General features: G+C 41.5%; 1 protein-coding gene across 3 annotated transcripts; it reads right to left on the reverse strand.

The window, feature by feature from the left end:
- On the reverse strand, positions 1 to 26,096 carry LOC139378824 (CD99 antigen-like protein 2). 3 transcript variants are annotated; one of them, XM_071121348.1, is made up of 11 exons: positions 25,577 to 26,096; positions 21,680 to 21,748; positions 21,263 to 21,307; positions 17,515 to 17,634; positions 14,711 to 14,791; positions 11,244 to 11,306; positions 10,359 to 10,430; positions 10,009 to 10,053; positions 9,754 to 9,873; positions 9,518 to 9,583; positions 1 to 7,024 (listed from the first exon to the last, which is right to left on the reverse strand). In XM_071121348.1, the coding sequence occupies exons 1-11, from the start codon at positions 25,632 to 25,634 to the stop codon at positions 6,963 to 6,965; spliced, it is 801 nt and encodes a 266-aa protein (XP_070977449.1). In that variant the 5' UTR covers positions 25,635 to 26,096; the 3' UTR covers positions 1 to 6,962. The 3 variants fall into 3 exon arrangements, with proteins under 3 accessions (XP_070977449.1, XP_070977451.1, XP_070977452.1); XM_071121350.1 differs by having other exon boundaries at positions 14,711 to 14,788; positions 25,577 to 25,859; XM_071121351.1 differs by lacking the exon at positions 11,244 to 11,306 and having other exon boundaries at positions 6,963 to 7,024; positions 25,577 to 25,859.
- Positions 26,097 to 26,409: the final 313 nt, after the last annotated feature.

Consider the following 26,409-nt stretch of genomic DNA (forward strand, 5'->3'; position numbering starts at 1 on the left):
TTTCTTTTCTTTTCAAATTATTTTATTGGGTTTCATTGATTGACGAATGTTGTTCCATAATGTATTGCCAGTGAGAGTGAGAGACAGCAGTGAGATATAGTATAGAACTGCAGCAATATAGAAAGTCTCAGTAGGAATCATCACATTTCTGTTGTTAGCATAAGATTTATCCAAGATTGTCCAACATTCAGATGCTCATTGTTAGTTAGAAAACCAGTGGCATTCATTGACTGTGTGTGTGTGTGTGTGTGTGTGTGTGTGCATGCATGTCAAATGTGTGTTTTGTGTGTGTGATTGCGCATACATATGTGCGTGCGTAAATTGTGTGTGTAGTTCAGTTGACAGGCACTAGTGAATCAGGCGTGGATTCTGTGCATGCAGAAGGCCATATTGTTAGTACGTATCTGAAGTGAATGCTACAGTCGGAATACATTGTTAACATTGCGATGTCATAAGAGCCCTGCGTTCTTACTTCTAACTGGTCAGTGGGGTTGGAGTGACAGCTAGTGCAACGACTGGATGACGTCGCTCTAGAATGAGATAAAGAAGAGTGAGACAGTGGTGTAATAGATCATTCTTAATGAAGTACATCTGCACTGGAACCAAATTGAACTGTGTCTCCAAGAACACCCTATTTCCTAGATATTAGTGCACTACATTTAAACAGAGCCACCAGTGAATGGAACTGGATAGGAGAACTTGGCACTCTTGCGCACTTCCAGGTTTCTATTATGACGACATGCCGGTCCAATCCTTATAGTTCTCATCCTAGACTTCACTGCCAGTTCATACATACCTTCACATTCAACCACCAACTACTACTCCTGATCCAAATACATTATCATCAGACCAAGCCTAGCAATGCTAGCCTGGTCCCAGAGCTGTTTGTGCTCTTGCCAGCTCCTTTGCTGTCATGCGTCAAGTCATAAGGAGTTGGCAAGAGAGCGGAAACATACTGGCGCCCAGGCGTTCTCAATGCAAACCCAATGAGGAAAACTTCCAAAGACTACTGCTAAATATCCCAAAACATGCATTGTATTTCTGTACAGTTCCAATATAGCCCATACGGTCGGTCGTATGTGTAGCAGAGGAGCCCCTAGATTTAAGGCAATCCAACTGCTGCTATGTCTGTTACCTTTAGTTCCCAGTTATCGTAAACCATAGAAACCAAGGGAAACGTTGAAGCCGTAGGACTGCAAACTACTGGGCAGCGTCTCCTAGGTCATTGACTCGTGTACTACTGTATATACGTTTCCTTATGTCTTTGAAAACTTGACATGATCTAATTTCTAAATCAGGCAAATTATCCATACTGCATCCAAGAGGGACAATAATACCATTCAAAACCATAGTACACCATAGTATAGCATAGTACTACAAGAGTACACCATACCACGAGAGTAAACCATAGTACCAGAAGAGTACACCATACCACGAGAGTAAACCATAGTACCACAAGATAATCATCTCACAGGCAATTCTGACACACACAACTCTGTGCTCTTCAAATCAAATTCTCTTATATCTACCAAGCCTATAACAAGTCTATGACAGGATGGTGGGATTCTTCGCCCTAACAGTCTCAATCCACGTTTAAAAAGTGAATATTTGTGAGGAATTTCTATGTCATTTTATTTGGGGGATTTTTATGTAGCTATGTGATGTTATCATGTGGAAGACACTCCTAAACATTCAATTGGTCCAGAATCGAATGTCTTCACATGTGTGTTTTCTTTTTGGTTGTGCCCAAAACTACCTCGCATGCAATAGTAAAAAGAAAGGGGGTGCCTTCCTCTACTATTTAGTGGCAGTTATAAAGTGAAACATTCAACCCAAAGCACAACACTAAGATCTGATATCTGAAAATCTTCCAATGGTCAAATCCATCAATGCTACATCTTTGGTGGGTTTTTTAACATCTTTGCTACGAGCGAAAAGCACCACGGTAGGCGCTGTCGCATCTGAGTTAAGAGAAAGATTACATTCGTTTAACATTCGTTGTTGTTTTTTTTTGCGTGTAAGCACAGATCTCAGTCACTGGGGTGGGGGGGCGGGGGGGGGGGGTTTAGCCATAGAAATAGAATGCATAGAATGGACACATGCCCTTAGACCACTGGAATTCAATTGGTAGTTCCCATAGAAATATCATCTCTAGTTCCCACACCATCGTTGCATGTGTAGAACACTGAGAAAATTCTAGCCATTCTAGCCATTGAATGTGCCATTCCAGACTGGTCTCATAGACTAGACGTAACATAGTAAATGCAAATCCATAACACTGAATTTAGTATGATGTTACATTTGGTATAACGCGAAAATCTAGCAACCCAAAGGTTGTGATCAATTCTCGTCACGGAAAACTTTAGCATTTTAGCTAATTAGCAACTACTTAGCATGTTAGCTAACCCTTCCTGTAACCCTAACCTTAATCCTTTAACCTAACTCCTATCCCTAACCTTAACCCCTATCCCCTAGCCAAGCTAATTCTAGCCAGCTAGCTAACATTAGCAACAACAAATTGGAATTCGTAACATATTGTACGAATTGCAATTTGTAACATATCATGAAATGGATGAAGGACATCCACAAATTAGTACATACCATATGAAACGTAACATATCATATTAAATGGAGTGTCTTGGGTTTACATACAGAACCATACCAAATGCTCGGAGACAACGTTGTTCATTCTATTGATTCTAGTCTATGTGGTTAGTACTGTGGGACCCAGCATGAGCTAGCAGGTTATAAGGCATAGAGAAGCACCATAACTACTACAGCAGTGTCATAGGAGAGGTTAGCAATGCACACCTGAATCTGGGTGACAGAAGAGGAAAGTGTTAACTACGGTTCTCCAGTTACTCACTGCCCCTTAGTTAAAGGCCCAGTGCAGTCAAAAACGTGATTTTTGTTTTATATATATTTCCACTGTAAGGTTAGAATAATACTGTGAAATTGTGAAAATTATGATAATGCCCTTTTAGTGTTTGAAAAGGTCTGCTGAAATTTCGTCCTGTTTTGGTGGGTTGGAGTTTTGGCCTGCCTGGTGACATCAGTTTTCCCCTCCCCACTCAGACCACTCCCTGACAGTCCTACCAAAATTCTTGCTTGAGAAATTGCTAATTTTGTTTCCTTTTGACTATTTTAATTGAAACCAATCACAATAACCAGGTTTCCATCCAACCTTTTTATGCTCATAAAGTACATCAATAAAAAAATGTCTGTGATGGAAACAGAAAATTTGTCGGTAAACTTTTCAAATGTCGACAAAAAAAAATACGCTAGACAAGGTGGGATCGTTTTGTGTTTGTAAAATTAATTATGCAAGAAATGTTGGTGGAAATGCTTTAATGCGCAAATATTGATATAATAACCATCATATCGAAGTAAACTTGGGAGTCACACGATGACATGTTGTGTGGTCCTCCCCCTACGACTCGTCGGGAAAGCATGCAGTTCATTGGGCTACAGATGAAATAAGTTACGATGAACTTCACAGGGTGGTGAACGTGCACGGTGATGAGCTTGATGCTCCTTTCCAATAACTATAGAGGGTTTTATTCTGGCGACATGATCATCGATGCTTGGCTGCCGTTTGTCCATAATAATCTCATCATGTAGGCTATACCCACAAAGTTATCTGCAAGCTATTGGCTCGAGCGCACTTGCTAATACCAGAGTGGGCACGCGCTATATAATGCAATTGTTTTGGCGAGAAAACCATCAGTAGAGTTAAAAATGCGATGGAAACCCATTTACAGGAACTTGTATTTCTTTATTCGGTACATGGGAATTTAACCGCAAAAAGGTATGTTTATGTGCACTACGTCATCACACACAGCCTTTCATCTGCAACACGTCAATTTGGTGGAAACACATCTCTGGTGGGAAAATGTGCATAATGCTTTCATGTGGATTTTAGCATACTGTATTTGCAAGAAAATCACCAATTGGATGGAAACCTAGCTAGTAAGGTAATTGTTAACCAGAAATTATTTGATATTGAGATAATAAACTGCTGCATTGGACCTTTTAACCTGTGTGAAATTGAATGTTTGGACAGTTCTATTGTCCTGTGTTGTATTCCGCAACACTACGGTCCATGTTAAAGGAAGAGAACGGGGGGATGCCTAGTCAGTTGTACAACTGAATGCCTTGAACTGAAATGTGTCTTCGGGATATTCTGTCCGTATTTTTACACGGTTTTACAACAGTTCCTCCGAACTCAATCCTTAACTTACCCATTATAAGTAAGATGATACAACTGATCCTGGTGCAGTTGTTAGGGACAGTGAGTTACTGCAGGTAGGGAGAATACTGGAACATCACAGAAGGAGTGGTTCTAGAGCTGCGCTTCCAAGGCAACAAGGGAGCCAAACAGAACAGGGTGTGGCACACAGTAGGACTACATCCCAAATCACATCCTCTTCCCTATATAGTAGGTGCACTACAAAGGGAATATGGGGCCATTTTAGATCCGCAAACGTTCTTCTATATCTAAAATAAATGTTAAATAAGTTGAGCTAAGAAGTTAAGACAAAACCCACTCTAGGAAACGTTAGTGTAGAAAGAGTGGGGGTGCAGAGACGCAATTATTTTCTCCCAAAAACACACTTAGGAACGAGTGTATAGATCATCAGGTCACACCGTAATATCAAGGAATATGCTCATACAACAAGTAATAGTAAAAACACAGAAACACCGCAATTTACAAGCTTCACTTTCACTACTAGTCTCCTAACCAGGATTGGGGCCAATTCCATTTCAATTAAGTAAATTCAAGGGAGTGATTTCAAATACCAATTCATGAACTGAAATGTGCCATTGTTTTTCAATTAAGGATTTTTATAAATTCTTGTGCATTTTCTCAATTCTTGAAATGGAATTTTAAATCACTTCCTGAATTGGCTGGTTTGAGATGGAATTGACCCCAATCATCCTAACAAGCAACTGACTGCAGCACAGCAACACCTAGTATGAAGACTACCCAAAGAACCTAAGACTAACTAACTATGTTTTCATATTAGCAAAGAGCTAAATCTGAAGGACTTCAGAAGTCTATACATAGCCATAAATGACTTTGTTACAAAAACAAACTTCCATTTTCTATATTGCCACTGGGCGTGTTAGACTGTCTACATTGCAGACGCCTTCCAGATCTCACAATGCTTGGATAAGACACCAGCTAACCACACTATGATATAGCAACCTGATGCCTGACCGCCAAGTTGATGATGTGGCACGCAACTATTGGTTGATGCCCTGGAATATCTGCAACATCTACAATGTAGTTGGCCTGGAACGCGACCATTATGTTACTTCAATATCAAGAGGTTTTAAAGTTCAACTAGGCTTCGATTTCACATTGATTTAACTTTCTCTAGCACTGGCATTATCTCAATAAGACAAAATAGATATACAACGTACAAAGAGTAGTATTATTATCTTCATCACAAACACGTTTCCACACAAGTAGACTTAAAGTCTACGCTACAATATCCATACTAGCGTACTACTTTGAATGCTAGGACCTCATACACTGGCTTGTTCCCTAAGGCTACATTTACACAGGCATCCCAATTCTGATCTTTTGCCACTAATTGGTATTTTGACTAATCAGATCAGATATTTTGTCAATAATTGGGCAAAATATCAGAATTGGACTGACAGTATAAACGCAGCTTAAGTAGTGTGCTAGTGTGGATATTGGAACAGAGCCTTTGTGTACCCTCCGATGTCCATACTGGAATACTACTTAGAACGCTAGGACCCAATACACTGGTTCATACCCTACTGGTTCGTTCCCTAAGTAGTATGCTATTAAGGATATTGGAAAAGAGACTATTTTCTCTTCAGTGTCTTTAAAAAGCGCAAACTATATGATGGACAATAAAGCAGCAGCTCTGGGGTTTAGTAGGTAACAAATACGTTTTTCAAATTGCTTCATTTTTTTCCCATCCTCAAATCAACACTATAAAAATGCTAGCATTACAATGAGTGACAAGGACGTGCCTAAAAAGCACAAACAGGCTGGCATCGAGGTTATAAAAATGCAGCTTTTAGACATGAACCTGTGTAAGTAACCACTGCAAAAACGCTTTGTGTCTTTAGGACAAGACGAGTATATACAATGAAGGTAGAAATGGTACAAAATCACACGGGGGATATACGTACAACCAATTGAATTCAACCAATTCAACTAATATTGAAGGCAATCCAACAGATAGAAAGTGCAGGTCGGATATCAATCAACGTTTGATTTCTAGCATCAACAGTTGAACAGTTCAAATCACTTCTTTTTTTATATGCCTAAGCAAACAAATCCACACCGATCATAGGGCGTGTGTCGATTAGAGACGCTTTTTGATTGGATAAACAGAGTTACGGGACAAGTATGTGGGCTATACTATGTCCTATACTATCTCTTCAGGAAATACCAAGATGGAAGCCTGGTCCGAGATCTGTATGTGTTTTAGTTTAGCAAGTCCTCTGACTATCATTGTCAAACTCAAACTGATCCCGGGATCAGGTTAACATCTCCTACATAATCATATAGGAAACAGGCATATTAGTGGTATTCAAAACAGTTAAAATAAATTAAAATGATATTTACACATAGTTTGGCAGGGGTAGGTCTACAGAGGTCGGCAAACTGCCCTCCATGTTGGCACCAAGTTATGCCACAATGACATTCTGACCTTAGAATGTCATGAAAGTTGGCGGTGTCAACATGGAACGTTACATTACAAATACAAATATTACAAAGAGTTTGCCGATCTCTGTATAGCCAGGTATAAGGTATAAGGAACTATCATTCAAAAGTGGTGTGTGTGTGTGTGTGTCAGGTGGAGAGAGATATTCCATAAGGTGGGAGCGGGTAAGTGTGTGTTGTCATGCCCTCTTTGTTTGTGCGTGTGTGTAGGTTGGGGGACGAGGCAGAACTGGGGGGGGGGGGGGGGGTGTTAGACAGCGTTCTCCTCACTAGGGGGCTCAGCATTGGGGGGCTCCAGAAGAGTCTGTTGAACTGTTGGTGAAAGAGAGGAGACATGAAACTGATGGTTATAAACCTGATCACAAACTGCAACTTGTTTTTTTTATATGTACACTACCGTTCAATAGTTTGGGGTCACTTAGAAATATACTTGTTTTTGAAAGAAAAGCAAAAAAAATTGTCCATTAAAATAACATCAAATTGTTCAGAAATACAGTGTAGATATTGTTAATGTCGTAAATAACTATTGTAGCTGAAACCGGCAGATTTTATATGGAATATCTACATAGGCGTACAGAGGCCTAAACAACCATCACTCCTGTGTTCCAATGGCACATTGTGTAAGCTAATGCAAGTTTATCATTTTAAAAGGCTAATTGATCATTAGAAAACCCTTTTGCAATTATGTTAGCACAGCTGAAAACTGTTGTGCTAATTAAAGAAGCAATAAAACTGGCCTTCTTTAGACTAGTTGAGTATCTGGAGCATCAGCATTTGTGGGTTTGATTACAGGCTCAAAATGGCCAGAAACAAAGAACTTTCTTCTGAAACTCGTCCATCTATTCTTGTTCTGAGAAATGAAGGCTATTCCATGCGAGAAAATGCCAAGAAACTGAAGATCTCGTACAATGCTGTGTACTATTCCCTTCACAGAACAGCACAAACTGGCCCTAACCAAAATGGAAAAAGGAGTGGGAGGCCAAGTACATTAGAGTGTCTAGATTGAGAAACAAATGCCTCACAAGTCCTGAACTGGCAGCTTCCTTAAATAGTACCCGCAAAACACCAGTCTCAACGTTAACAGGTGACGCCGTGATGCTGGCCTTCTAGGAAGAGTTCCTCTGTTCTGTGTCTGTCTTCTTTTGCCCATCTTAATCTTTTATTTTTATTGGCCAGTCTGAGATGTGGCTTTTTCTTTGCAACTCTGACTAGAAGGCCAGCATCCCGGAGTCGCCTCTTCACTGTTGACAACTGCTCGCTTAACCCAGACGCCAGCTGCACCAACGTGTCGGAGGAAACACTGTTGAACTTGCAGGCGCCCGGCCGGCCACAAGGAGTGGCTAGAGCGAGATGAGCCAAGTAAAGCCCCCCCGGCCAAAACCTCCCCTAACCCGGACATCGCCCTATGAGACTCCCGGTCACGAGGATCCTACCCCAGGCTGTAGTGATGCCGCAACATTGCGATGCAGTGCCTTAGACCGCTGCGCCAAACGGTAGGTCCCACAAACTGAAACTTCTAAAGCTTAATAATGCCTTCATTATGCCTTATCACCATTTTCAATTGGAGGTCATTTTATCTACTCTAATCTACTTCATTTGAAGTTAAGTAAAATAGGCTGCAGATTGTCCAAACACAAAGATCACTTCTTCTCATGGATTCCATCATAAGAAAGGAGTTGGTCATATATGGTATAAGTTCCGAAAACAAAAACCATTCCCTCACTTTTCTTTTGTCTCCTTCTCTCACCAGATTGGAGACACCCCAGAGTATTGAGTTACCAAAAAAAAAACTGTTCCTCCCCCTCAATCTCCCTCCCACTTCCTCCCTCTCCTTCCCTCCCCATCTCCCTGACAGACCCTTTTAACTGGAGAGAATACGGTTTCATATTTCACTCTCGTGTCAACCAACAACACCGCAAAACTATCAATACTCACCAGCGAGTGAGCAATGCATCATTGGGTGAGTCAGTGAAACTGAAAAACATTTTTAGGACAATAATTTCATCCTCATATTGTAGCCTACAATATGTGTCTCCACACACGTAGGCCTATGATGTTGATGGATTTAAGGTCGTTTTTATTGATCTCAGTTCGTCAGCGTCAAAGTAGCCTGTCATTTCGATAATTTGTGCGGTATTAAAAAAGATTCTGCCAAAGTCTCCAGTCATGTAAAATGATGTAGAATTGCATGAAATCAGTTTATAAAAGACCACATTTTTCCCCGGACCCTAGGCTACTACAATGTTCCCCATGTGTGCAACTTCTGTAAGTGCATCTACTCTACTGCTTTGTGTCACTACGCAAATGTGATGATATGCATGAAATGCTTTATTATAAAGGTGATTTTTTTTCTCCCTCATGTGTTCCGGTACCTCATAGCTCCCCAGGTCACCCCCCTCTCGCGCTCACTTTTTGATCCGGCACCTCCCGATTTACGAATTAAGCACTGCCCGTCCCACTTGCGTTAGAAGTTAAGAACGAGAAAGTAGTATATAGAAATAATGGCGCTCAAATTGAAAATCATTCCACAAAATAATGAGGATTTCTATCAGCCTAATCAAGGTGTCCATTACATCTCACATTCCAGAGTTCGAACTTGTAATCACGGATGCATGGGATTTCTCGTAATGCCACTCCGCGCAGCCAATGGCAATGTTCGCTTTAGGTATAATGCCAGAGGAGCCGCTCGTGGATTTGTCAGCTCTAACGCAGTTCCACCTCTGACACCGCAAAAACAACTGCTATGCAAATGTGGGCTAAAGCGGATCTGATTGAATAGAGCTCTAGCTCTCAATGGGTGGTTACCTTGTGGTTCTGTGGCCACCACAGCGTCCGGGTTATCAGTCTTCACCAGATCTGCATTCAGGCTCTCTGTGATGGGAGGAGACAACAGTCTGAGATCATCTCACGTCTAGATTATTATAATTAATAATTATTATAATTAATTCTAGATTATTATAATTAATTCATAATAAAGATTAATGTATTATTATCTCTAGATTATAGATTATAGAGGACAATTATCCCAGCTGGTCACGTACGTTGTATGCTGAAGCAGAACTTCTTCTTCTGGTAGGAGATGTAGCTTGTAACCGCGCCAACCAGCGCCACGCCAACGGCACTGACGATCCCCGCGATGGTTCCGGTCTCCGCCATGGTGTCTGGAACGAAGGGAGAACACAGAGAGGTATAATCCATAATCAACCATCAATATAAGACCACGGCCATGTAAATCTTTTTTTTTTTCATAGAAATATTGTTGTTGTTGTCAACCAATATTGCTGTTGTCATCATACCATAGTTGTTGTCATCAGCAGTGGATGGGCCACCATTGCGTCCACCTACATGGGCAAATTTGAAAGATGTACTGCGAGGTAGTCTAATCGTGTTATTTATTCACGTGCATTCATGTGCAACCAATGCCAATAAATATGCAGTATTTACATCTTGTGTCCTGACAAGAGAATCTTAACAACCCAGATGTAAATATATTTATTTGTCCTATTAAAACAAGAGTATCTTCAATAATCCATCATAAGAAATACAAGCAAAGGTCTGAACACAGAAGTCTGTCCTTAAAATAAATTTAAAAAATATATATATTTTTTTAAATTATCTCATCATTTCCCATATCTGAGATCATTACCTTTCCCTTTGTCGGGGTTATAGGTGTTGTCTTTTCCAACGTCAAACAGATCATCGTCCGAGAAGGAGCCACCTAAAATGCGGGATATAGGATTACATTAACTGGGCAACCCTAACCTGACACACCAGGCTCCAAGCCAGGGACGGTCCCCATACAAACAACGCCAGTGTCTCCAAAGGAAGGTCACGAGAGAGAGAGGACAAAGTTCAGCAGACGAGGGGTCAATCACAGTGCTGGTTGCCAGATTTCACCCGGGGAGGAAAAAGAGAAGATTAGCCTTTGACAAGACCCAGTGAAACTACAGCCACCATGCAAGTTGCCAGATATTATGACCACATTGGCAGGAAAACGGAAGTGGTGGCTTTTTGAGGATGTGGGTTTTGGATATAGACCATCAGTCCTGCTTTCTTGCGCAGTACACCCACAGTACAAACTTGCCAAGAGGAAGCTTTTAGTAGAGTGTGTGTTAAATACATCCAAACACAGTACACATCCAAACGCAGTACACACGCTCAGTGTGTGCCCAGTCGATAACTCCCCAGTAGGCCTTGTTAATGGTGTGAGAGAGAAATCGGGGGGATAGAGAGATGGATAAATGGAGATGGAAAGGCAGAAAGTAAGAGAGAGAGACAGGGAGAGATAAAGAGTGAGAGACAGGCATACAAGATAGAGAGAGTGACATAAAGACAGGACAGATATAGTCGATAATAAAGAGAGGAATGAGGTTAAATTGAACTAGGTATTATCCAAGAAGGTATTATCCAAAAAGCTAGTACCCAGCCCAGTAGACAGAGGCAGGACAGGCACAGTAGGGTTTAGTTTGGTCAGGTAGACCATGTTGGTTAGGGTAGGCACGGTATAGGGTAGGTCAGGCAGGGTTCTTACCCCCATTCCCCCCTCTGTTGTTGGAAGCTCCGGCACCCTTGCCCCCGCCTCCGATACCTTTATCTGACGAGCAAATGACACCACATCAACCTTCTGTATACTAATACTATAATAATACTACTGCTCTACTATATTACCACTATACTGTACTACTATTACTACTTTACAGTACTATAGCCTACACACCATCAACCCCCTGGTACTAAACTAATACTACCACTAATACTACTATTTCTGGTGTCTAGAACATTACTGCTATTGTACAGCTATACTATGACTATACTACTTAATACTACACTACAACATTAAAGGCAATGTTTTTTTCTTTACAGAGAACTCACTCACGGTAAACGCTGCATATGCTCAATCAGAAATTACCTGTAAATGTCAATTGCACTATAACGCAGATCTTCCACGGTCCAGATTGAATCGAGGCCTAGTAAATACCATACTACTTTGCAGGACCATGCGATAGCATCTGCAAATCTGTGTACGCGAACAATAAACCTGGATTTGAACAGGGACGGCGTTGTGGGCGGGTCTTAGGGGACCTGGTCGGCCTTACCGTACCTCCTTACCGTCCAAATAAAATATAGAATATTGATCATTTATTTAACCGAGACGCGCGCCAACAGAAAGATGGCGTGCGTCCAAAATAATTCTAGCATCCGAACAGTGCACTCGCCAACTTTCCTTCAATCTGCAAGTGTCTGAATCAGCGCCCCTCTGTGTTACTATATGTAGACAAACAAAGACGTGTAATGGGTTCGCACTCAAAAATATGTAGCATAAAGCTTACTTCAATATTCCATATTTTAAACATGTTTACTGCATCAAGGGTTGGCGTACACAGACGTTTCGGCTTTACAGCCTTCTTCGGTGTTGTGGGTCCAATTTTCTTTCATTCAAAACAGCATTTGTTCTAATGAAACTACAAAGTATACCAGTTATTATTGAAGGAGACTGGTTAGTCACTTTTAATGTCTCATTTCTACATACCAATATTCCAAATGATGGCGGTATGGAGGCCCTCAAATTCTTCCTCTCGCTTAAGCGAGGTGCCGACAAATTACATCATTGAGCTTGCAGCAACTAGTGCAAAGAAAACCTAAAAAAACAACATTATTTGATAAATATGACTATCTACTGACTTTTGGAACAGCAATGGGAACTCCATTAGGGCCATTAACTATGCAAATCCCTTTATGGGGAAATTCTAATTGGATTTTATCGATGAAAATAATCCTTACAAAGATCATGTTAAATATTGAACCAGATATATAGACGATTGCTTTATGATCTGGTCGGGTTACGGAATTAAATTACATTTCTTAACTACATTAACTCTGGAGTACAATCAATCTCATTCACTATGGAAAATAACATTAACTCTATGCATTTCTTAGATGTACTTGATACAAAGAAGGGACAATCTCTTAAGTACTACAGTTTACAGAAAATACTATATCGACAGTTGATAGTTATCTACCTCTCCCTCTAAAAAGAGGTTACCAGTAACCTTACTTCATAGACTGCGTCGCATCTATGACACAAACGAAGAATATGATAGACAATCAAATTCTCTTCTTGAGCGTTTCCGCTTGAGAGGATACCAGATTCTTGGCTTGATTAAGCTCCAAAACAAGTTCAAAGCTTGAACAGAAGCCAGTTACTTAATAAATCCCCACAAAAAGATGAAACTGTTTCCTGTAAACTATATACTTACTTCCAATGATAGCCGTAATGGCATAAGGTCTATTGTCAATTAACACTGGTACATTATCATCAGACTCCTCTTTAAATTCTGCTTTTTAGAATCAACCTTTATTCGCCTATAAACTATCAAGAAATCTATCAAATGTATTGGTTAAAAACAGATGTGGTCAGAGAGAGAAAAGAGGCATTCATAAAAGGATGCTTCCCCCTGTAGATCTTCCTATGTACTACCTCTTGTAGCAACATAAGGAAATGTTCCAACTTTGTATGCCCTCAGACTTCTAGGACCTATTAAATAAAGTAACGTTAACTTGCACGACTAAAGACGTGATGTATATGTTACAGTGTTCTTGCAATTAGATTTATATTGGAAAAACATCCCGCGTCTTGAAAGTACCTCTTGGAGAACATACATCCACTAGACGTCAAGATATCACCTCGCCAGTTACGAAACACTTTATAAAACAACATCATTTTATTAAATGAAGTGCGTTGCGTCGGGATCGAAAAAGCTAATCCACCACGTAGAGGAGGTGACAATGACAACAAATTACTCCAAAACGAAGCCATGTGGATGTATACATTCAATTCTATCTCTGTACACGGTTTAAACGAAGAATTGGATTTCACCTCCTTCCTATATGCCACATTTAAACTGTTTAACAAGAACGGTTCATATCAGATTTTGCATATCGTTCATGAGTTGGCCCCACATATTTATGAACGGCTTTGTCTGATGTCCTTTGTGGTCGACTATCTGATGAATTGATGTGAAGTATTTAGGTGAGAGGACACCTGGGGGCGATTGATTTGTGAGTTGCCCGTGCCCGCTCACATATCCTAGAATTCTGTATCTCTTTGTGACTCATTTGTATGCAGGTAGACCAGAAAAGCGATATCCTTGATTGGCAGATGAATGCAACCTCTGATTTGAAGCACCTGCTGCACAGCTGTTGATCTTTGCAAATGCTGTTTTGAATGACATAAAATTGGACTTACACACTGAAGAAGACTGTAAAGCCGAAACATCTGTGTACGCTATCCCTGATGCAGTCAAAAAATATATTTAAAAAATATATATATATTTTTTTTGTGTGTGTGTTTTTTTTAGTGCGAACCCATTACACCTCTTTGTTTGTCTGAATTCCCGGGTTTACGCACCAGCCAAGCTTCTGGGAGAACGCGATGGTTCTATTTTGATTAGTTACTATATGTAGCCCATGTATCTGATGCTGTATGGCCAGAACGAGTACGACAGGTCAGACAGCATCAGATACATGGGCTTTTCGCTACACCCGCAATAGCATCTGCCAAACACGTGTATGTGACCACATTTGATTTGATTAACATATAGTAAGGCAGAGTGGGCGCTGTTTCGCTCGATCGAATGCTTTCTCGGGTGAGATAGTTTCAGCTACTTGCGAATTGAAGGAAAGTTGGCGAATGTGCTGTTCGGATGTTTGACTTATTTCGTAAGAATGTGCGAAGATAACCTACTTTTTTTAAGTGATTTCTTTGACAATCAGATGAAAACATCATGACTGGATGTGTTCATGCCAAGCTCGTTCACACATAGGAGGTCCTATGAAAAAGCGCGCCCCCCTCTGGAAATCAAAGGCCCGTCCAACTGATTCGTTCTGTTGCCCTGCACCATACCTATTGCGAACCCCAACTATAAGTATGTCATATACAAATAAATTAACAAAATATACAAAACACTTAAATAGACAAATAATAAAATAATAGGTAACCTGCTTGTCCCTTGTTCTTGTCCTTCCCTCCAATGTCGTTTTTGGGGTCCAGAGCATCACTCAGGTCAAACTCATCACCTGCTGCAGGGAAAGGTCACAGGTCAAAGGTAGAGTTGCAAAATGGCAGTAACTTTCCCAAAATACCCAAGTTTTCCAGAAATCCTCATTGGAGGATTCTGGATTTCGTGCTTATTCTCTCCAACTGGGATTTCTGAAAAACCAGGAAATGTGGGGAAAATCTATCAAAGGGGAGCCTGAACAAACCACTACTACGATGCATTAGGGCATCTAGCACACCTCAACCGAGAGGAAACCACTGCAGTAGTGACTTCTGCTAGCCTGGTCCAAGATCTGTTTGTGCTCTTGCCAATTCCATTGCTGTCATTGTCAAGCCAAACATGCACAACAAGACATTTTGGGATTGAATACATACTAAATAGGTCCAAAGGTCATTCAAAGGTCAAATTGTTGTTTGGTCACTGGTTGCATTCCAGAATGTGACAGTGTTCTATGGCTCAAAAGCCCAACAGTGAAACGAAGATACTGACTCAAAACACAATATTTACACACACAACAACATGTGTGACAACAGACAACAGACAAACTACAACAACATGAAAACAACATGGTGTGTGTGTCTATAGTGTGTCTACAATGGTGTGCTATAGGAGAACAAGATGTAATTGATGCAGACAAGATACCACTATAATGTGTGTGAATATAGACATGGAGTGCGTTCCAATAATCTTTACTCGCATCCTTTCCTCATCTCCTCTCCCCCATTATAACCATTAGGAGTTGTCATCTGTCCAGTCCAATCAGACCAGTGTTCATGAGGCAAAGCAGAGACCAGGAACAAGGAAGCTAGTTTAGACCAGAGCCATTGATATTGTATAGAGATTTTGGCAAACTAGCCTCCATGTTGGATCCAAACATTCTATGCCATTAACCTTCTAATATGCATTCTAATTAGAATGGTGTCAAAATGGTGCCTATACCAATTCTACAATCTAAAACTGAGTTTGCCAAACTCTGTATATCTACACCTCTTGTTTTAGACTGATGGGACATAGGCGTTGTCTTCCGACAAGAGGCCTACGTCACCCACAAGCAGAGCTAGTCTTTCGAACCAACAGTGCAGACGGGATGATGATGTGCAACAACGGGAATATACATGTATATTGACACTGATACATAGGCGGCATCTGAAATGGCACCCTGTTCCCCACACCTGGGCCTGGTCAAAAGTAGTGCGCTTATATAGAGAACAGGGGGCCATTTAGGACACACCCGCAGATGTGAAAACGGACGGGAGGGTGGGATGGTGGTTCTAAGACCTGGGTTCAAACGCTATTCAAAATCATTTGAAATACTTTATCTGTGCTTGTTTGAGCTCACCTAGCTTAATGGACCAATAGAATAGTCCAAAGACTGCAAGCTCCCGCCCATCTGGCACTTCATTAGGCTAGAGCAAACGCTAAAAGTATTTACGTTTTGAAGCATTTCAAATAGTATTTGAACCCACGTCTGTTCGTTAAGTGGTAGCGGTACCAACCAGGATGGGGCCTAGGTGGGTTACGGGGGCCCTTGGTGGCACGGGGGAGCAGGCCCGGGCGGAGGCCGGGCCCAAAGTCAAAATCAGCCTGGGTGTCATCTGTTAGTATAGTGAGTGCTCAGGAATTAGTATAGCCTAGTTAGCGTTCAGTCTGGTTTAACAAGGCTTAATGCTAGGTTTAGGACTAGATTCAATCCAGAGAGTGGAAGATTTGGCTATAGCGTGATTGGAATTCAAAGGCAATGTTTCTGCCTTCGCAGGGACTGCATTCAAAGTAAACGCTGCATATGCCCGGCTCGATCGGAAATCCCCTTTAAATGTAAATCACGCGATAACGCGGCTCTTCCACGCTCCGGATTGAATCTAGCCCTTCGTTTAAGTGGTGTTAGGACAAGTTCTGTACAGATCTGTTAGTGCTGTGATCACTCTAGGGATAGCTAGTAGGGTTAATGGAATCCCATACAGTACTATAGTAGAGGTGCTTGTGAGTTGTAGCGGATTTAGCTAGAGATGATCTGAGAATAGTATGGCGATTACAAATTTACATACATGTTAATACCACAACATCAGAGGAGGCTTGTGGGAGGAGCTATAGGAGGACGGGCTCATTGTAATGGCTGGAATGGAATCAATGGAATGGTACCAAACATCAAACACACAAAAACAACATATCTGACTCTGTTCTATCTATTATATTCCAGCCTTTACATCGAGCCCGTCCTCCGATAGCTCATCCCACCAGCCTCCTCTGCACGACATAAACAAGAGGTGCAAGGCCAAGACTGTGACTAACAAATAAGGGACAGCCTTGTTCACCAGAGAGATACAGACAGACACGTGTTGATGGCACCGTGCTATCTTATTGCAGTGGTTTCTCAAAATGGTTCGAGTGTAGTGATCCATCTGAAGCATTGTCCAGACTTTGTTGTCAATAGTTTACCCATCATCTGTTCCAGCTGACTCAAACCCGAGACTGCATTTAGCTTATAATCAATATCTATTGACAAGCAGTATTGGCTGACTCTACACGACTCTACTGCGGCCATTGCGTTTTTTAAGTACACCACCTGTCTTCTGCATAGCCTACTTGTGAGTCACTTAGCGTAAAAGCCTCTCCTAAACGAGAGACTTAATGCATGCGGGTTTAGTAAGCAGGCCGTTTGCAGGGATTTCTCTATTCCCTTGTTAAGTGTAACGGGTCTGATTAGAAAGCCTGTATGTTATGGCGGTTTCTTCCCTCATGTCTCACCTGGTTTGGGTTTGGGTTTGAGCGGGGCCTTGGTTGCTGGGACTTTAGGAGGAACCTTAGAAGGAGCCTTGGTGGTGGTAATCTTGTCACCCTCTCCAAAGAAATCTGACAGGTCCAGGTCTGAAGAACACAACATCAAAATGACCGAAGTCAGTACAGTCAAACCACGGCTAGATTAGATACACGTTAAGACAAAGCCCGTATATGACATACTTATTATTGCCTACCTGCTTAAGAGATTATTTGCCTGCTTTATGCCCGTACACCTATAGGTCTTTGTCATTGGTCTAAATTTGCACTAGGAATTATTTTCATGCATGTGGTAAGTAGCCCTTTAGTACATACAGTGTCTTCAGAAAGTATTCACACAGAGATGAGCCAAGGGACCAACTTCAGGGAGAAAACGGAATTAACAAAATACGCTTGTGGCCATACCACCCTGAACACGCCTGCTCAGGGTCGAGCCTGATTAGTTCTGGGAGAAAAAGAAAGGAGAAAAAAAAGTATGTATTCACACCATTTAACTTTTTTCACATTTTGTTGTGTTAAAGCCTGGATTTAAAATGGATTAAATAGATTTTTTTTTTGTCACCGACTGGCCCGCACACACAATTCCAAAATGTCAAAGTGGAATGATGTTTTTAGACATTGTTATGGCAAGCCTAAATACGTTCAGGAGTAAAAGTCTGCTTAACAAGTCACATAATAAGTTGCATGGACTCTGTGTGCAATAATAGTGCTTAACATGATTTTGGAATGAATACCTCATCTCAGTACCCCACACATACAATTATCTGTGAATTTCAAACACAGATTCAATCACAAAGGCTTAGGGAGGTTTTCCAATGCCTCGCAAAGGGCACCTATTGGTAGATAGGTAAAAAAAAAGCATAGTGAAGTTATTAATTACACTTTGGATGGTGTAGCAATACATCCAGTCACTACAAAGATACAGGTGTCCTTCCTAACTCCGTTGCCGGAGAGCAAGAAAACCACTCAGAGATTTCACCATGAGGACAATAGTGACTTTAAAACATTTACAGAGTTTAATGGCTGTGATAGGAGAAAACTGAGGATGGATCAACGACATTGTAGTTACTCCAGAATACTATCCTAAATGACAGAGTGAAAAGAATGAAGCGTGTACAGAATAAAAATATTAAAAAATGTACATCCTGTTTGCAATAAGGCACTAAAGTAAAATTGCAAAAAATGTGGCAAAAAATTAACTTTATGTCCTGAATACGCTGGGAGACAAATTCACCTTTCAGCAGGACGATAACCTAAAACACAAGGTCAAATATACACTGGAGTTGCTTACCAAGACGATGTTGAATGTTCCTGAGTAGCCTAGTTACAGTTTTGACCTAAATCAACTTCAAAATCTTTGGCAAGACTTGAAAATGGCTGTCTAGCAATGATCAATAACCAACTTGACAAAGCTTGAAGAATTTTTTGAAGAAAAATGTGCAATAATTGTACAATCCAGGTGTGCAAAGCTCTTAAGAGACTTACCCAGAACGACTCACAGCTGTAATCGCTGCCAAAGGTGATTCTAACATTTATTGACTCAAGGTTGTGAATACCTAAGTAAATGAGATATTTCTGTATTTAATTTTCAATAAATTTGCTAATATTTCTAAAAACATGTTTTCACTTTGTCATTATGGGGTATTGTGTGTAGATGGTTGAGAAAATATATATATTTAATCCATTTTGAATTCAGGCTGTAACACAACAAACTGTGGAATAAGTCAAAGGGTGTGAATACTTCTGAAGGCACTGTAGCTACAGTAGAGGGTAAAGGTATTTTTAAATATATGGATTCAAAGTACATATTGGCATGTTTAAACCATAGATTATTGTGATTACTAAGAAGTGGTATGTGTTAATTGTAACGGTGGCCAAGGTGCTGGGGATCAGACGTGCCAGTGCAAGGGAGTAGTCCAGAGGGTGTCGTATGCTGAGACAGTGAAGAAAGTAGAGGAAAGAGGGGTCAAGGGGGAAAGATCCTGAGAGGATCCGTGTAAGTAAGTGGATCTGTGCCAGCAAAGAGGGATAGGCCAACAAGTGATATATCCTTCAGTAAGATTGGCTTCTTAGCATTCATAGCAATGGTTATCAACTGTACTGCAGGGATGGTACGAGAATTGTTTATTTTTTCCACATTTTCCCTTTCGCCGTTTTTAAACGTCTTTATTTTATTTTGTGGCGCAAATTATAATGTGTTTATCCAAGTCTAGTTGGTGGCGGTAATGCAACATATATGGATGCCAACCGCCGTAAAACCTCATAGAAGAAGAAGAAGTTTACTTTGCAAGTCTGCAGTTTTTAAAATAAACAAAGTCATTTTATAGCTATTTATTTCTCAGTTCCTCTTTTATGCCTTTTAGATGAGAAGGCATCGGCCAGCTTGTCACATTTACGTGTCAGAATTGTGGATTAGCCCCTATCCTTTGGGGTGACCTATGGTTTTAAAAGGTTTTTAGGAGACTGAGGTTCCAGGATGGACTGAATTAACAGCCAGTGATAGTGGCCCTCGAGCAGATACGGTCCTGAGGATGCAGACCAGCAGCAGAGGAGGTCAACTAACCACAGTGGTGCAAGTGTTCCGTTGGAGGAGAGTCCAGGATGGGCAGGAGTAGACAGTTGCTCAGCCCCGAGGAGAGCAGCGAAGCTTGGTATAGGAGCAGCAGGGAACAACCCTTGTTTGGATGGGGTAAATGTTTGCTGCTACTGCCTGGAGAGAGCGCCGGTTCAGGTGTATTTCATTCAGTATGCACAATAGCAAGGTGAAGGTTGGACAGTAATTCAATTAAGGTGAACTCAATGGCAACTACACGGGTGGCTGTTTCTCTTCCTGTCTCACTGACTCAAGCTTTGTGAAACTGGACAAGGCGGAGGAAATGTGAGGGAGAGCCGTAACACTAAGTACTAAATTACTCTTTTTAAACATATGGATTCAAAGTGTGTATTGACATCGTGCAATGTTATTTATGCTCTGTATAAATTCATTCATTTAATCCATTAATCCGCGCTTTCTATCACCGGCAACCTTTTCTGTTGTATTGCACTGCTCATTGGTACAGGTGCCTGCAATGTGTAACCAGGGCTTGTGTTTTCTGGAAAAGGTGTTTCCTGACTGTGGGAGAGCCATCTGTTTTAGCCAGCAGTCATGTGCGTTTACTTAGTAACGACCCTGAGACACTACAGCCACCTGGCGTCCGCCATTGCCATGAGCCATCAAGGGAATTCTTCCTTTGAACTCATTGAAGGCTGCTGTAAAACAACGCTCTGTGTTGCAGGTAGAATGTCACATTGACGCCGGCGCTGAGGGCAAAGCAACGCGACATCTATAGTGGAGTGGAAGTGGAAATCAGCTGTTTTTTTTAAAGTACCTTTAGGACTATTTCTCAGTTCCTCTTTTATGCCTTTTAGATGACAATGTATCAGCCATCTTGTCACACGCAGTATCTGTATTCGGCTGATATAGGGAGAATTGGAAGTAGATGCTGCTTATTCTAATATTATAACCTTGTATAATCATTAGCAGAAGATACACTACATCTTTATTAGTAGTCTTTCAAGTGGTCAATACCGGCTTAAATGCCTGCCAATTTAATAAATGGTAATAAATTAGGAGCATTGTGCTTACTCATGTAAGCCCAGTATCTACGGTACAGGCAGATATAATCAATAACAGAGAAAGTCCATATCTAGATGAATCAGTGAATCTGGGATCGTTTACCTGCTCCCGATGGAACCGGTTTGGGTTTCGGTGTGGCTGCTGCTGCTGAGGAAAAGAGAAGAGGACGATGTTACACAGAATGTACAGCTTCGTCCTCAAACGCGGGAAATCGGGGTTAGAATAAATAATTCCGTCAGTTCAGGAAGTAAACTGACATTTCAAATGCAGTTATCCTCAATGCTTCTGTGTGAGAAACAATTGGAATTTCAGTTTACTTCCTGAACTGACTGAATGGAAATGGAATGGACTCAAACCCTGTTAGAAAAACATTGTCAACCGAATGCGTTGTTCGTGACTTCGTCGTAATAAATGTATGATTCCATAGACCGAAAGCATGAATCCAGGTTTTGCCAGAAATAGAAAAAGACAGCAGCAAGTCTAAAGCATATGAATACGGTATTGTCTTTCTGTACTTACGCGCTTTAGTGACATCGCCATCATCCAAGGCATCAGACAGGTCAAAGTCACCAAACTCCTGGGACAGGACTGCAATACAGGAAGGGTGGAAGGAAGGGAGGGAGAAGCGCGGAGGGTTTTTACACAATCCATTGCGGAGAAAAGGACAGGAACTTTGCTCTAGTCACCCTGTACATGTGACCATAAAACAATCGGAATCAAATATTTTGCTACCCCAAGTCCCCACATCAGTGATTCTGCTACTAAATCTACACCAATGCGTTACAATCTTTCCATACGACAGCCATAATGATGCGGTATATAACATGTGCACAACACATTAGTTCTGAGTGCAGCAACACTACCAACCAGACCTGGGTTCAAATACTATTTGAAATCTCTCAAACGCGAGGCAGGGTTTTTAACAGGTAAGTTCAATAGTTCAGGTAAAGTACTTGACATGATTTCAAATAGCATTTGAACCCAGCTCTGCAGCCAACCCATCTTTCTTTGCAGTGTAGTGAAGGATGCATTGCGTTCTGTCAGATCTAGATATCAACTGAGATGGCCGGCTCTGGTCAAAAGTAGTACACTTGAAAGGTAATAGGGTGTTAATTTGCGACACAACCCATGACAGACTCCAATGCATTCCTCCTGCACATGGGACAGAATAGCTATTGTGTCCATGTAGTGACACACACACACACACACACATATTTTTTTCAAAATGTTCTTGCTACAATGAGTGATCATGAAAGATCTCAAAAAGCCCATAAGGGGTTTTGCCCTCCAACAAAATAATTTGGAAAGTTTTCAATCAGGGCAGATACAATCTGTGTGTCTCATTATCATCAGACGGGTCAAAGGTTATCTCTAGCAGTGCTAAGTGGAAGTAGGAGGAAGCTGTCCCTCTACTGATCTAAGGTCTGTTCCTAATTGTGCACCCTAATGGTGCTGGGTTAGGCTTCAGGGAAAAATAAGATGATCCTAGATCTGTGTCTACAGGCACCTACTACCCTTCTAAACACTTACAGTGCAATTTATGTAATGATCGTTATGAAACTGCTGCATTTCCTGTGTTTATTAGTGAAATTCATTAGGAGGCATGTTAGCGTAAGGTAGCATCCTGTTTCTAATCATATCTGTAAGGGCCAGAGAGCAGCATTCTACACTGGTCTGAGAAGGGAACTATCCTAGCACACGCACACACACACACACACACACACTGGTCTGAGAGAGAAAGCAGAAACACAGACTCAGGAATAATGTTGGTCAACCCAGAACTAAAGTCTTGTGTAATTTGTCAACCGCTCGATTAAGTTCGAGGTCTATACTGTATGTGCTCCACCCTCTCTCGTTGCAAGTCGCACCCTCTCTCCTCCCCTTCCGAAATTAAAAAGATGCTTAGCACCAAGAACACAGAGTAGCCACACTTGCCTAGTTACACACACTCACATGCATGCAATGCACACACACTCACGCAAACACACAGACACTGCTGCCCTCTCCCTGTCCCTTCTGAGATCTGGCAGGCAACTTGTGGGTGACACTGGCTGGTAACTCTAAAAATAGATTCATGGCTAAGAAGACCACAGTCTATGTGACTGTGTGACTGCAGGCCAGGCTGGGTCGCCATGCACCTCTGCAGCACAGCCATGGTTAAATTATTAATGGGGCCCTAACTAATAATATGACTTTCATTATTGCAATTTATTAGCTATGGCTATTGCTATTAGTATGCTATAACATAGCTTTTATTCTGCATAGTATTCAGCTCTATATCTATTGCTACGCTATCATTATTTATAGATGCTACGCTATCATTATTTATAGGACTTATAGCTATGTAGGCTATCTCCCACCCGGGGTGTAAGGATATTTATCCAGATATTTGTCTATAGAGGAAAAACGACATTTGAAATTATGTAGATTGTCATAGGAATTCTGTGTGTGCGGATTCCATACGAGCTTGGTGACGACCTCAGAAGCAACCACATGACTTCTGACCATCGCTCTCTTACTCGTGCGACGCGATCATGCGTAGATGTTCTTCAAGCGCGGATGAAGGCTTGTCCAGCGAACGCCATCGTTTGACCTCCGCTGCTATTTGAATAACATGTTTTTCCCCCACATGAATTTTGCTCGTAACAACTAGTTACTTTCTACATCCTAGACATCAACAGTCATCTCTATACCATAGCAGTTAATTAGATATAATTTCTCAGGTCAACGCTGAATTCACAATACGAACGGTTGTCTATAGAGACCTGTTTGGATCCCCAGCTGGTGTGTAACAAAGTGAATAAATAATCGATTCCTCTGTTCATTGACGAACACCACATGGCTCTGTCTCGCTGCCGGTCTAGGGGGTTGATCTTATTTCTCTTCATTAAGCCAAAAAGAAAGCTGACACACACGCATGTGTGCTCATGCACATACACCCCTCTCCCGTCTCCACAGATCCACCGCACACACCCTTCCTCTCCTCCTCCACAGACACGCACACACAACCCAAACAGCTCTCTTTTTCTCTCTGTCACACACACACCCATCATCTCCCTCTCCCGAAGAAAATACTGCAGCTAAGGTTATGCCCCCCTCCTTTTCTCCCTCTCCCCCCCTCCTTCATCCCCTCATCCCACAATCCAAACCCCTCTAGCTAAAAATTAGCCAAGTACGCACTAATCTGCGAAGGGTGGCAGAGCTGGCAGACTGAACTTTAAACATGCAGGGTTTTGTCCCAAATGGCACCCTATCCCTACATAGCATAGAGTACCATTTGGGACAGATCATTCAGATCATTAATAGAGCTGGCAGACTGAACTTTAAACATGCAGGGTTTTGTCCCAAATGGCACCCTATCCCTACATAGCATAGAGTACCATTTGGGACAGATCATTCAGATCATTAATGCAGTAATAATCTGAATAGAACAGAATAGGACTTGAGGACTCGACAGGTCTCATTGTCTCACAATGACACGCTCAGTGTGTGTGTGTGCGTGCGTGTGCGCGTGCGTGTGCCTGCGTCTGTGTGGAGGGAGGACACTGGCACCCTCGAGGTTTGAACCTGCACCTGCCATGATGGAGAGAACGAAAGACACTCCACTCACTGAACGAGACCGTAGCTCCTTAGCTCACAATCTAACCATTCAATCAAAAACCATGCTGTCTTGTGAGTGTATCCTAACTGCCTAAGGGATCCACCAAAAATGTTAACTGGACTATCAATTACTTTCAGACAATCATCATCAATAGCTAATTTGCATATCTCTTTATTTAATTCATCCATCGTTAGTGATAAACAAAGACAATATTACCCTTTAAAAATCCATCCATATTACCCCCAGAATAACGCCTATATCAATCCTGAATATTAGTTCTTATTGTCTTGCCTGTAAGATGAATTCTATTGATCATACTGACTGTTATGTGACTAGACTGCAACGAAATCAGCATCTCGGGGAACGTTTTTCCACCCCACATCTTCACATAAAGCTTCCTCTTGTTTGATTAATTCAAATATTCACCTCGACAAAAGCGTGATTAGAACGTGATTCATTTGGGTCCTGGAATCAAACATATGGAACATTAGTTCGCAGCCAGACTGGCTGGTCAATATGGCTCTAAGTCCAAACCAGACTAACGTAGCAGGCTACATACAGGCATGACTGGGTAGTTAGGCTAAAACATATGTTAGACCGCAACGCGTAACTATGCAATAACCCTGTCTCGATCGTAGGCTAATGAACTATGCTGCGGTGAGTTGCTGCTGCCCGTGTACCGTTATTCTCTTTAGAATAAAGAAATTGGGCCTACTGGTTACAAACAACAGACCGAGGCAACAAAAAATTGATGAACTATGCAATAGCGTGAACTGCAACAAAGAAGAGAGAGAGGGGTTGGGCGAAACGCTTACCTTTCACAGCAAGCAGCGAGACCACCAGAAAGATCGACCATGCCGAAAATGTGCCCATGTTTGAAATTCGTCCGTCCGGTGTTGTATCGACACTGGTTCTGAAGCGAGTGATACAATAACTTTACACTGTAACCATAAATCGACGTATATTTTATCCGTGAGTCTGGTTGCTGCAATCTAACAGTTTTTTTGTTAGTTTGATCTACAAAAAATATTTATTTTTGGCGGCACCCGTTCGACAGTGGCAAACAGTTTGCTGCAACTGAACCCAAAAGTCTGCAGTGCGAATATGGCGCTGTGCGCTGGTGGAGAAACGACGGGGTGGTAGGTTGGCGCAGCAGCACAAGCTACAGCGTGGTGGAATCATACGTTACAACGGCGGCGTAGGGCGGTTCCTTTCGGTTATTACAGATGCAGACAGACACACAGACACCGTGGTGATTTAAATCCCGTTATTTTCTATTCCAATTGTGTAAATGCCTATGATTGTGCCATATGACATATTCAGGAATCTCGTGTACGCTTGTTTTTTTAGTGAGGGTGTGTAATAGACTATGCATGATGTTGAACTTTCATTCGCCTACAGCTATTACAGAGGCAGACAGACGCACACACACACAAATGCAGGCAGACAGCAGACAGACACACAGACACAGTGGTGATTTAAATCCCGTACCTTATTTCCTATTTTAATGTCGAAAAAGGCCTATAATAGTTCCATATTGCATATTCTGGAAAGGCCTGTAGGCTAGGTTTTTAGTGAGGTTGTGTAGGCTAATAGAGAATTATTTATGATCTTAAACTTTAATTTGCATCCAGCTATTACAGGGCAG

This window comes from Oncorhynchus clarkii, chromosome 21 (genome assembly GCF_045791955.1).
Source record: "Oncorhynchus clarkii lewisi isolate Uvic-CL-2024 chromosome 21, UVic_Ocla_1.0, whole genome shotgun sequence".
Lineage (NCBI taxonomy): Eukaryota > Metazoa > Chordata > Actinopteri > Salmoniformes > Salmonidae > Oncorhynchus > Oncorhynchus clarkii.

Excerpts from the sequence above, each read along its gene's own strand:
- LOC139378824 (XM_071121348.1), bottom strand. The coding sequence starts at position 25,634 with ATGGGCACATTTTCGGCATGGTCGATCTTTCTGGTGGTCTCGCTGCTT. Across the intron at positions 14,792-17,514 it reads CAAACCCAAACCCAAACCAG|CAGGTGATGAGTTTGACCTG; the intron begins GTGAGACATGAG and ends CTTTCCCTGCAG. Across the intron at positions 9,584-9,753 it reads GTTCTGCTTCAGCATACAAC|AGAGCCTGAATGCAGATCTG; the intron begins GTACGTGACCAG and ends CTCCCATCACAG.